This window comes from Neophocaena asiaeorientalis, unplaced genomic scaffold (assembly GCF_003031525.2).
Source record: "Neophocaena asiaeorientalis asiaeorientalis breed wild unplaced genomic scaffold, Neophocaena_asiaeorientalis_V1.1 scaffold132, whole genome shotgun sequence".
Classification (NCBI taxonomy): domain Eukaryota; kingdom Metazoa; phylum Chordata; class Mammalia; order Artiodactyla; family Phocoenidae; genus Neophocaena; species Neophocaena asiaeorientalis.
In genome coordinates this window covers 4,312,935-4,325,017 of record NW_020173393.1, presented here as the reverse complement: position 1 = coordinate 4,325,017, position 12,083 = coordinate 4,312,935, and the positions used below count along the sequence as shown (strand labels likewise).

The 12,083-nt window shown below is 44.8% G+C and overlaps 1 protein-coding gene across 1 annotated transcript in view; it reads right to left on the bottom strand.

Moving 5' to 3' along the window:
• Positions 1–12,083, bottom strand: part of PTPRT (protein tyrosine phosphatase receptor type T) — a 754,628-nt gene that overhangs the window by 357,908 nt on the left and 384,637 nt on the right. Inside the window, exon 8 of the mRNA XM_024746810.1 lies at positions 10,719–10,828. Coding sequence (XP_024602578.1) covers positions 10,719–10,828 — 110 coding nt within the window. The remainder of the gene's footprint in view (positions 1–10,718; positions 10,829–12,083) is intronic.

Genomic DNA, 12,083 nt, shown 5'->3' with positions numbered 1-12,083 from the left:
GGAGTCAGTAGGTTGGGGTGGGAGGAGCTCGTAAGTCTATAAGATACTGTCAAAAGTTCTGGCTGTCTCGGTAGCTGGTGTGTAATTGCAAAATGAAATAATGAATAAATACAAAAAGGGGTCATGCACAGACCAATGAGGAAAGTATTTCATGAAACAAAGAGTAAGATGAATTCAATTTTGGACACCTGAGTGGTAGGTCAAAGTAGGAAGGATCCTTTGAATCTAACTGGTCCAGTCCTCCTAGGTCAGAGCTGTAGAGACCAAGGACCAGGTAGGAAAAGGGACTCACTCAAATATATTACTTGGCTATGGCAAACTAAAAGTAGACCTTTAATTTCCTAATAGCATAATTCACTATTTGACTTGCAATGATACACGTATGCTAAAACAATGCATAAAATAATAGGGACACCAAGAAAGCAAAGCAATGGTGATTTTTATGATATATATTTTGAAGGGCTCTGCAAAAGACCTGGTATGCATGAATGCATGCATGCATGCATGCATGCATTGAGTCCATAATGATATAGGCCAACGTCCCATACTTGGGTGTAAAGTTTAAGGAACTACTACTCTTCTCTCGGTGAAGAATGAAGAAAAAGTAGCCAGAGAAAAGGATCAGAGTGAGGGGAAGAAATCCACCTGCCATCTTCTGAGACCCATGAAAGGATAATCTCTGAATCATAAATTTGAATTCCAGCCTCCAGAGACTTCAGGATGAAGGCTCCAAATGCCTTGATGATAGATGAACACTCACAACCCCTCTTCATTTTTTAGTCCCAAACAAAGAGCTCTTCTGACCAAAACACAAAGGAAAGAGCCAGCCAGTTAAAAGCGCCAAATCCATGCCACACTGCCCTGTCCAGGTGGAAATCCAACAGGAGTAATAAGGTAAAACATCTGAGATGAAAAGAGAACAACTTCTGATGTTTAAAGAGACACCCGGCAGCTTAAACACTGCCTCTGGGCATAGCTTATTGAGAGGACCAGGTAGCCAAAGAGAGGGTTCCATCAGTAGGCACGTGGCTGTGTGTACAGGCCACTCCTCACACAGCCCACCGCATGCACAGTACATCAAAACACAGTTTCCCTCCCATGTAAGGAACGTGAAGGAGAGCCCGGATGGCCAAATGCAGAACGACCCTTTCATTTCCCTCCCTCCACTCTCTTAGGACAACTGTAAATGCACAGGATTAAATTTAACCTGCAGGGGTTTTTTTTTAATTCAAATTTTCCTTTAGCAAAAGCTCTGGAGAGGAATTAAGGCAGAAGTTCATGAGAAACAGCTGGAAGCCCATCGAGATATTCCTATGATACGGATAGGAAATGACCTGGAGTTTCTCCAGGCAAGGAGAAAACAGACATAGAGCCCTGTGCCTCTGAAATCTACTACAGTTAACTCTCCAAAAGAAGTAGAGCAATTCCAAGGATGCAATGGGGACTAAGGGTACAGCCCAAGGGTAGAGGCTTCACACGCACATGTGAACAAATACATATGTGCATACACGTGCCATGTTACAGCTACATACACTCACAAACCTACATGCTTATAAACACATATACCAAGACAAATATACTGGTCCACGTGTGCTCACTGTGGGAATATTTTCCATGCAGTAACTTCTACTGCTTTCTTTACAGCTAAGTTGAATGACTAATGTTTATTGTGAAAACCTTTTTATTGCCAGGAGAACATGATTTGCTGTTCTTTAGGTAACAAGTGCTATGCATCTGTTGATTCCTACTGTCACATTACCTGGCTCCATCACAAATACCTGTGTTGTAATAAAAAAAAAAAGAAAGAAAGAAAGAAACACCCCGAGGCAAATATATAGGCATTCTTGGTATGCTAAAAGTGGATGACAGGCAGCTCTAATGGTCCCACTTACATAAATGCAACTTATTCATATCAGAAGGCAACTTCCTTTCCTTCCACACTCAGAGTGCCAGAAATCATTCCTTTCAACCAGCCTGTCAGCCCAGCAGACCTGTATATGGCAGAGGAACATCCTATGGAGGACGTGTAATGGGCTGAGGGTTAGGAAAAACGGCTCCTTGACATCCCAGGGCTCTGACTTTTAAGACTTAGGGAAAGCCTGTGGGAAAATCTATGAAGCTTTGGGTGTGCGTATGCCTTTTTTTAAATCTCACAAATAAACAACAGAACTTCTACCATAAAAGGAGAGGGGAAGGTATTTGTAAGGTAAAGTCCATGGTGGATTCTGCTGTCAGAGCTGCAAGATGCCATTCAGGAAATGCAAAGGGATACTGATGGACCGATCCGGTCTTGTGTGTCTTCAATTATTCCACAAACTGTTTGTTTAGCAAACTTGAGGGAAAAAAAGCCAATGCTTCTTGAATTTGAGCCTTAACATAATTAGTGCCTAGCATCTGCATGGGCATGAGTTTGAGCTGGCTATAGTGTAACATCAGACAATGTTGTATTCCGGAAGAGTGAAAATGAAGGCAGGGGAAAGCCAGAGTCATGACGGTGTTTATTTAGCAGGTATTTAGCTAGGATAACATATCAGAGTGGACTGACTGGATGCATGTTATGGAATGCTTCTTCCCAACCTTGGATGTACACTAAAATTTCCCAAAGCACTTAAAAAAAAAAACAACTCCACATGGATAGAACTTTCCCTCCAGATATTCCGATTTATTTGGAATACAATGATGTCTAAGCATTCAGTCACCCATCCATCCATCTATTTATGTATCCACCTACCAATGTATTTATGATATGTTCTGGAGCTCTCAAGGTACGATTCTCATTTTCAGCCAGGCTTGAGAACCACTCAACTTGTCAGACAAAATTTCACCATTACCCCTTATTAAGATAAAGTACAAATCTACACACTCATATAAGGAATATTTATTGAGCACATATGATGTGCAAACTTTTCTTTTAGGTCCTGAGGACACACTAAAAAGCAAAAACAAATATGACCAGTGTCAGTTCAAGATGAGTTCTCCACCAGGCTGGAGAACCAGGGAAGAGCTAGTTTCACAGTTCAGTTCTGAAGGTCGTCTGTGGGCAGAATTCCATCTTTTGCTCAGGGGAGCTCAGTCTTTTGTTCTATTCTGAGCTTCAACTCAGAGGGCCTCCATAGTGAGGCCCACCCACACTATGGAGGGCAATCTGCTTTACTCAAAGTCCACTGGCTTAAATGTTAATCTCATCCAAAAACACCATCACAAAAACATCCAGAATAATGTTTGACCTCATATCTGGGCACCGTGGCCCAGTCAAGTTGACACATAAAATAACCATCACACGGCCCATACCCTTATGGGGCTAAAAGTCCGGTAGGGGACTAGATGATGCTACAGCACACAAACAAAGTAAGTGCAGATTGTAAAGATGGTATGACAGAAATAAGCAAATTGCTGGAGAAAATGGACAGTACAGGGAAAAAGCCTCTTGGAGGTGAAGAATAGGAAGGAACCAGCCACAAGAAACATAAAGTAAAAAGTGCTACAGGCAGAAGCGACAGCATTCACAAAGTCACACGGGCTGCAAAGAACTGGATGAGCTGGAGGAAGTGTTAGAAAGCCAGAGGGGCTGGTACCCAGAAAACAGTGGGAAGAGAGGCAGGAGATGGAGTTAGAGGGGCCAGATCATCCGGGGTTCTAAAGTTAAGACGAAGCCAAAGCAGGGAAGTAACATGACCGAATTGACTTTTCAGGATGCTCTGCTCTGTCTGGCTGCAATGGGGGAAGTGGAATAGGGGAAGTGTGGATGGGGGATCGGCAGGGAGGTTCTGAAGTGGTCCAGGTATCAGATTAGTGCTCAGAACACTGTGGTGGTGGAGGCGGTGTCGTATGACCTGGCCAGGATGGAACTTTCTAGAGTATTTGATGTGTGGCAGGTGGGAGGAATGGATGATTCCCATACTTATGGCTTAAACGATTCAAAAGAAATAAGAGCCTTTTTCCTAGTTACCAGCCTGGTTCATGTTACACCCACTAGCCGCCTGCATTATGCAAATTGTACATCGTAATTAATGTAGATCCAGCTTGAATTATGCAAATTCTTGCTTTGGGCTGTGCTAGTCACTTCCTGCCTCTAATATCTCCTGCCCATCGAAGACCACATGCCATCCTCCCTACTGACCCTCTGTGGACTGGATCCATAAGCCTGTCTTGGGTAAGCGAGCCCTGAGAGGTCATTACAGCCAAGCCAAGAGAAAGCAGGAGGATGAACATCCAAAAGGAGGCAGCACCTCCCCCGAGCCTTTCTCTGAGAGCCTGCTCTGAGCTCATCACGCAGCTGGCCCCTCTCTCCATCAGTGCTTGTCTGCACCGGTCCTGCGCAGAACTCTTCTCCGGCTCAGAACACATGCCTGGCCTTCCTGCAATGCACTCTGATGGAATGCTGATTCCTGGGGCCCATGCTTTTGGTTCAGATCAAATGCAACTGTCTATATGCTGGAAAAATATCGACGACCCTCCAACCTATCCTGACTTTTAAAGGGGCTTCTGCACAGGAATGCCGCCTTGTTTTACTGAGGCGAAGTCTGTGTTTTATTTAACTCTGAACGCCAGGCGCCTAGAATAGCTTGCAGGATAAATGTCAATCAACTCTAGCATAATCAAGACACCCATTCCTGCCTCATTAGGGTCCTCTCATTCCCTTTAAGCTTCTCAGATTTATACACTGTAATTAGAAACTTGGTGATTTTGACTGCTAAACATAAAGGCTTACTGGGAAGCTTCACATGTCTGAATTTTAAAAATTTTCACACGTTAATCCAGTTGCATCTTCTGGCCCAATTCCCTCACACTGTTTTATATTTATTTTTGGACAGAGACGAGAACCATTAATTGAATTGAAACACATATTGATTACTGTTTTTCATGAACTCTGAACAGTTTGTCCTGAATGATTTTACTGAGGAGTTTTTAGGCAACTGTTTGACTGGATTGTTTGCCCTGTGACCGCATTCTGGCTTGCGTGCCTGTCTGCAGTTGCCTGGTCTGCTTTTAGGGAGTCCTGTTGTTCGCAAGAGCAGAGTCAGAGTGGAAGGGGTCACACCAACCCTCTTCACGTACAGGCCCTGATTGGGGCACCCTGATATCCCATCAAACCCAAGTAGGGCTCCGGAAGAGTCTATGCAAATAGCATGCTTTCCACATCCCTGGTGAAAATCCTCAGCTCTCTGGACCCCATGTGAGCAGAGAGATGCCTCAGTTCACGTAGTCGCCACATTATTCATCCAAGGACTGCAGTGTCTGCATCAAGCAGAGCCTTCCAGAGCCAGATTAGGACATTTTAGGATGTGTCTTAAACCACTGCTTCTCCCGTGTTCATGTAGCGCGTGAGTCACCTTGTTAAGACACAGACTCTGATTCAGTGGATGAGCTGGGGCCTGAGATGCTGCATGTCTGACCTGCTCCCAGGTGATGCTGATCTGAGGGTGTGTAGGCACGGGGCCTTTGACGTGACCTCTCTTCATGCGCTGTCTGTCATCCTGCTGGGGAAGTGACCACAGAAGTGCACCCTGCGTCTCCACTAAAATACAAATTCCCGAAGACGTGAGGCCATGGGCTATGCACCCTGATGCGTCCTGGTGCAGCAGAGGCGAGGCTGGCTTCAGCGGGCTCTGATGAGCATTGTGAGCTCCCCCTTCGGTGGCACGGACAGAGGTCGTGGCTGCTGGAGAACCAGGTCGTTTCACAGCCCTGGGGTGGCATCAGGGTAGGGGGCTAGACTCCCAGCCCTTAGGGATAGGAGGCCAGAATCTAAGTCCACGGTTCCAGCGAGCTCTTCAAGATGAGAACTCCTGACTGAAAGGAAGATGTCAAAGTCCAGAAAGAGGCAGCAAGGAAAAAGCAGATGTGACGAAGTTTTCACCTCTTCCACCTGGATGCAAGGGCTTCCAACAAATAGTTGAGCTCTCGTTGCAGTATCATAGATGAGTTAAATGTCCTTGCCTCCTGGCACATTTTCCAGGCGTCCCTGAGATGCTTATGTGCTCACAGCCACTAGCCACACAACAGCCAGGTGATTTTTTTTAAGAATGCAAATATGATTCCTTCACTCCTCTGCTTAAAATCCTCTGAGGGTGTTCTGTTCCTCTCAGGAGAAAGCGCAAACTCTAGAAGCCTTGCGTAACCTGACTCTGCCCACCCACTCTCCACGTGGCCTCATCACTATCGTCCATGCTCACGAGGCTTCAGTCACTCTGACCTCCTTCCTACTTGCCAAACAGGCCAGAGTCATTCCTACTGCAGGGCCTTTACACTAGTTGTTTTCCTTCCAGTATCATCACTGCTTTGCCTTTGAAGTCTCTGGCCACAGGCAAGGTTTCAACAGCAGAGCAAATCCAAAATGAGGTGTAAAACTTTGGCTGTGTGGGATTGGCGTGGATTTACTTTTCCTTTGAATTTTACCCAGTAGAAGCCTGGAACAGTTTGACACCTTCATATTACAATGAGGGGACTGAAGCCCAGAGACTGAATGGAACATAATCAAAGCCATTCCGATTTTGGAGGGCAGAACTGTCCAAGGGTGGGCCCACAGGTTATGACTTGGACCCACGGGGAAGGGAATTTAATCTTAACATATGACATAACACTTAGACCTGCTGTATTTAACAATTTTTACAATATTTACAAAGTTATAACTCTTCTTCACTCCCTCCTCTTTTTGGCTTTCGACTTTGCTGAGTCCAAGGTTGTACATAGGAAGGCACAGACAATCCTGGATTTCTCTTCCATTTGTGTTGTCTGATTTTTCCTTGCCACAAAATGTACTTTCTGAGATCAGAACAGGGTGATTTGTGATTTATGGATTTCTCTCTAGAAATTATAACCAGAACCTAATTTAAAAAATCAGATTGGTTTCATCTAATTAAATTTGGAAATTGCCTCATAAACACATGTTCTGCTGTAAATGTCTTTAAAAGCAAGGTCTCCTGCTCACTGCCTGAGGCAGGACTGGTTGAGCCCAGCGTGGGGGAGACTCCCCATCCTGCTGAAACTTTCTGAAGAATAGTGCAGTCTAGAGCCGTGCTTCTCAAACTTTAACGCCCATGTGAATCACCCAGGGATCTTGGTAAAATGAAGACTCTGATTCAGGAAGTCTGGTGGGGTCTGAGATGCTGTATTTCTAACCAGCTCCCAGGTAAAGCCAATGCTGCTGGTCCATGGACCACATTGGATAAGGGGCGAGACACCTGCACTTGAATTCAGGACCCATGAGTTGCATAACCTTGGTCCTTACATTTCACCTCTCCAAGTCTCAGTGGCCTCATTTTTATGTAATGGCAAGAGCTAATATTTTTCAATGCTATTTCTAAATGCCAAACACAATACTAAACATATATTTATGTTTATTAATAAATATAAATGAGCAGTTTCTTAATGTACCCAAGGTTATACAGCAAGGAAGTGGCAGAGCTGGGATTCACATCTAGGCTGCCTGACCTCAAAAGTCAACATTCTTACCTTCTGAGGCCTCACTGGTTTGTGACACACAGGGTCACAGCCACGTTTATGGTCAAAATATAAGGCCTAAGCCCATGACCTCCTTAGGTCCCTTCACAGCATCAACCCAGAAGTTTGGCATATTCCCAAAAGGTAACCTCAAATGCTCAAACAAATCAGACAGCGGCCGTCTCCTAGCTCTGGTTCTCTGTATTACAGCCTAAGGAGCAGCCAAGAAACTACCTGAAGGTGTCTCACCACAGCTGTTTCCAGTAGAGTCCCTCATGGGAATGCCAGTATCCCAGCAACTGGTCTTTGAATATCCACAAGGCACTGGGTTCACAGAGAAGTGAGAAGAAAGGTGCGTTGTCCTAATCTGTGTGCACCTTTGTGCCTAGAGTTCCAGACAGCGTACCATCTATGAGTCCACCTTTGGAACAGAGCGGGACCCTATGGGGCCTTCTCAGGACAGAACCACCCCGCCATGTCCTCCGCCTGCCTCTTGTCTGTAGAAAAACTTTAGCCAAAGAATAAATTTAGAGTGAGGAAATGCAGAAACAAACGAGAGCAGTCAAATAAAACAAAGTGATAACAGTTTAGCCATTAAGCAAAGTCAAAGACCTTTAGTTCCTCCTCAAGGGCTCCAGATAATATTCTGAGCCACATTCTTTGAGCCATCTTGCAGATACTGAAACTCTCACCAGGTGGAAGAAGTTAACTACACGATGACCAGACTGTAGCCATGACATAAGCTGCTCCATCTGACACAATTCCGAGAACTGACTTCAAGGAAGTGGGAACAAACTGACGCGGGAACTGAAGATTAATTGTACTTAAAACAATCAATATGGTGCTGATCAGACCACCCTATGACCAACTCCAAGACGACTGGCAGAGCTCACTGCGCTTTGCTGCACTTAACCCCCTCCCTCCACCCATACATCCCTGACACTCCCCCTTTAAAAGCTCTTGCCCTCTGATTGGCGGTGGGGAGTTGGCTTTTGGACATGAGTCTGCCTTCTCCCCAGGCTGCTAGCCTCCTGAATAACGCAAACTGTCCTTTCCAAGCAACGTCTGTCTCTCAAGTATTGGCTTTCGAGCAGCAAGTAGCCAAACGTGAGTTCAGCAGCCCCTTCAGGGAGCTAGTGCTCCGTGTGTCTAACTCACAGCTACGTCTGCACTCTTGCTCTCTCTCCATCTGTTTCTTTCTTCTTACTGTGGAATCACAATCGAGGGTTTCCTAGCCCAGTGCAGTGCATAATCCCGTTACAGCAAGAGGGGTACTGCTCCTGCAGAAGAAATCTGTGCAGAGATATGACTCTACCTGAAATGTGGCCTAGACCTGTGGTTTCCAAAGGCAGGTAGGTACAAGAACCGGGGTCTTTTCACGCCAGAGCTGTCCTCAATTCAAGGCAAAATGAGGAAAAAATAAGGAGAATGTCATGAGTTACCCATAAAGCTAGATGTATTCGATTTAAAGGACTGCCTTTTATTCTGAGATTATGTCCTTTCTATATTTTTGAAATTGTCTTTTATGAAACAATGTTAATAAGAGATGGTGAAGTACTCTATGTTGGTTCCCCCAAACCATCTGAAATGTTACTGGCCTGTGAATTCCAAAAGTCTTCAACATCTGGCATTGAGAGCCATTTATATAACAACACCAAGCAACTTAACACCTTAAGTCCTGGGTCCTTTCCCTCTGCTTTACAAAGGGCAGGTGGGTAGATGTCTATCTCATCTGTGTGTATGTGAGTGTGTATGTGGCTGTGTATGATCGCAGCCTGTGCTTTACAAAGAACAGTGTGTAGCTTTTAAATGACTGGGTTTTGTTTCAGTTGAGTTTCCAGTCCCTCTCTTCCCTCATAAGGTTTCGAATGTGTCGCAGGCAAGGTCTATCAGTATGAGTACTTCCTCTCCTTTAGCAGCATCCCCGGGAAGGATGCTTCTCCCAAGCCCATGTTCCAAGATGGAGATGTTAGACAGCTCTGCCTCTGAGGAACACTGGATGGAGTGAGATAAGGTGTTTCCTGAAGGTGTTTTCTCTAGCACCCTGTACATGATAAGACAGTTTTCTCTTCCCTCAGCCCTGAGGTCCGTCCAGGTCTCTCTAGCGAATTTGTGTCCATCAGATTTACCCTGAATATTTCTCCCTCATCAATACTCCTTGACTTTCCTCCCCAGAGCTCATCCTCCCTTATGGCGGCGATATTCTTCCCCAAGCTCTCTCTCAACAGGTGTACCTTTCTGCATAAGCCCTGAGAGTCATTAGTCCTTCCATGAGCCAACAGTGTATTTCAGCCTGGGATGCTTACCACCTTTCCCCTCTCAGACTCCCTAGAGAAACCCTGAAGCAACGATTAACCTCCCCCATCTTAAGGATGAGAAAACTGAGGCTTGAAGAGAGGAAGAACCTGCTAAAGGTCACTTGAGATGGTGGTAGGACTACTAGGATACCAGACTCTATCCTTCCAGCTTCAGTTTCCATGCCCTTTCTCCGCATTGCTGCATTTTCTTATTATAATCTGTATCAACAACCTTGTGGTGTCTCAGAATGGGAAGAAAGTCAATCTCGCCCATCTCCCAATATTAGCATTTAGCTATATCAGCCTTATTGAAGTTTTCCTGTTTGCTTTTGCTCTGCAATGAGCTTCTATACCATTTATTCTAATTTTGAAAGTTTTCAGTGAAGCCACATTGTGTTGGCTTGATGGGAGCATTCTTGTCCAAGGACATTCTGCTCCATCTCTGGTATAAGACCCTGCTAATCCTGGGAGAAGGGCTTTCAACACCATCACCTTGGCTCTATGGCCAAGGCATCACCATATGCCTTAGCCACAGAGCAACGTTAAAGCTCAAGAATCATGTACCCCCAGTTAGAGAATGACATTGGGACCATTCTAGAAGCCCAGGGACTGATATGGGTACCATGGGAATCCTGTGAGTGTTGTGATTTTCCAGAGGAACTGCAAGTACTGTTTGCCAGGCCTGGGTCTGCTCAGCTGTGCCAGGACTATCTGACTCCTTGAGTCCTAATGCCTTTGCTGAAGAGATCAATAATCCTTTCGATGCCCAATTTTCTTCGTCACTAGGGCTATCAGGACAGCTCGATTGATGCCCCTGTGTTTTTTTCCCACTGTATTGTCAGAAACCTTCCAGTTAGTTGTCTCACTCACCTTTGTGCCCTTGATGGAGCTCTGCACACAGTAGGTATTTGCCAACGTCAGGCTGAAGTAAACTGAATAAAGCCAAGTCAAGTGATACAGTCACAGGGGCCTCCTTACCTCGTAGAGCGTGATGACCCCGTTGGTCTCATTGGGAGGTTTCCACTGGATGTAGATCTTCTCCTCAAAGGGACCCCCTTGGATGGACTCTAGAGGAACAGCTCCTGGAACTACAGAAGGAAAAAATTAGGAACTTGATGTCACCTTCCATCTCATTTCGCCAGCCTCGTTGACCTAGAACAGGAGTCAGCAAAATTATCCTGTAAACGGTCAGATAATAAATATTTTAGGCTTCGTGGGCCATACAGTCCCTGTTATAACTACTCAACTTTGGCACCTGTAGCATAAAAACATCCATAGACAATCCATAAATAAATGGGCATGTCTGTGTTCCAAAAAAACTTTATTTCTAGAAACAGGCAAGGGCTGGAGTTGACCCATGGGCCATAGTTGGCTAACCAATTCTCTGGAAGACCGATGGCTTTTCATCTGCAGGCTCTGAGCAAGTTTCTTCTGGAACTAAAACTGACCAGGGTAAAGAGGACATCTGTAGGTCCCAGCCCTGCCAGCAGTAGGATTCTGGAATTAGACTCCTGCCTTAGGATTGGTATTTGAGGAATGCAACGTGAACGTCACTATCATTTTCCCAAACCTGTCAAGCTTTCTCCAGCTACAGGAAGTGCTTCCATAGTTTCCTAATCCCTGAATCTACCAGGAACTATGTGCCTTGAAACTTCAGTCTAATTAGAGGGCAGCTCATTTGCCTAGCTGCTGAGTCTCCAACGCCTGACACATGGTAGATGCATAACAACCATTTGCTGGTTGGACAAATAGATGAGTCAATGACCTATGCCAGCATTTTGCCCTAATGAGCAAAACCTTTCCTGGGCTGTTTCTGTACCCAGATAAGTCTTCCTGCCAGCATCCTCTTGCTGAATTCCACCATCATTATGACAGTCTGGAAGATGCTGAACCATAAAATAATGATTCCCCCAACTTCCCGTTATAACCCCCTAGAGGATCATGAATTCATGTAAGTCATTACAGAATCTATTTATATTTTGGCATTATAAACGCAGGTATTTTTACTAAGTGCTTACTCTGTGATCAGAATTCTACATACATTATTTCATTTAAGCTACAAAACAGCTCTGCCCAGTATGTATTATCTCCTTTCTGCTGATAAGGGAACTGAGGCTCAGAGAATTAAATAACTTGCTCAAGGTCATATGGCTCTTAAGTTGCAAAGAGGGGAGTGAACACCTGTCTGTGAGCTTCAAAGCATATACTCTTAATCGTCATGCTGTGCCTCTCTAGATATAGCCACGGCCATATGTTGCAATCAGTTCCCTATTGTTAAATTAAAATATATTTAGTTTTTCTCATTACGGACATGATACACAGAATTTGTTGAATATTAAAAAT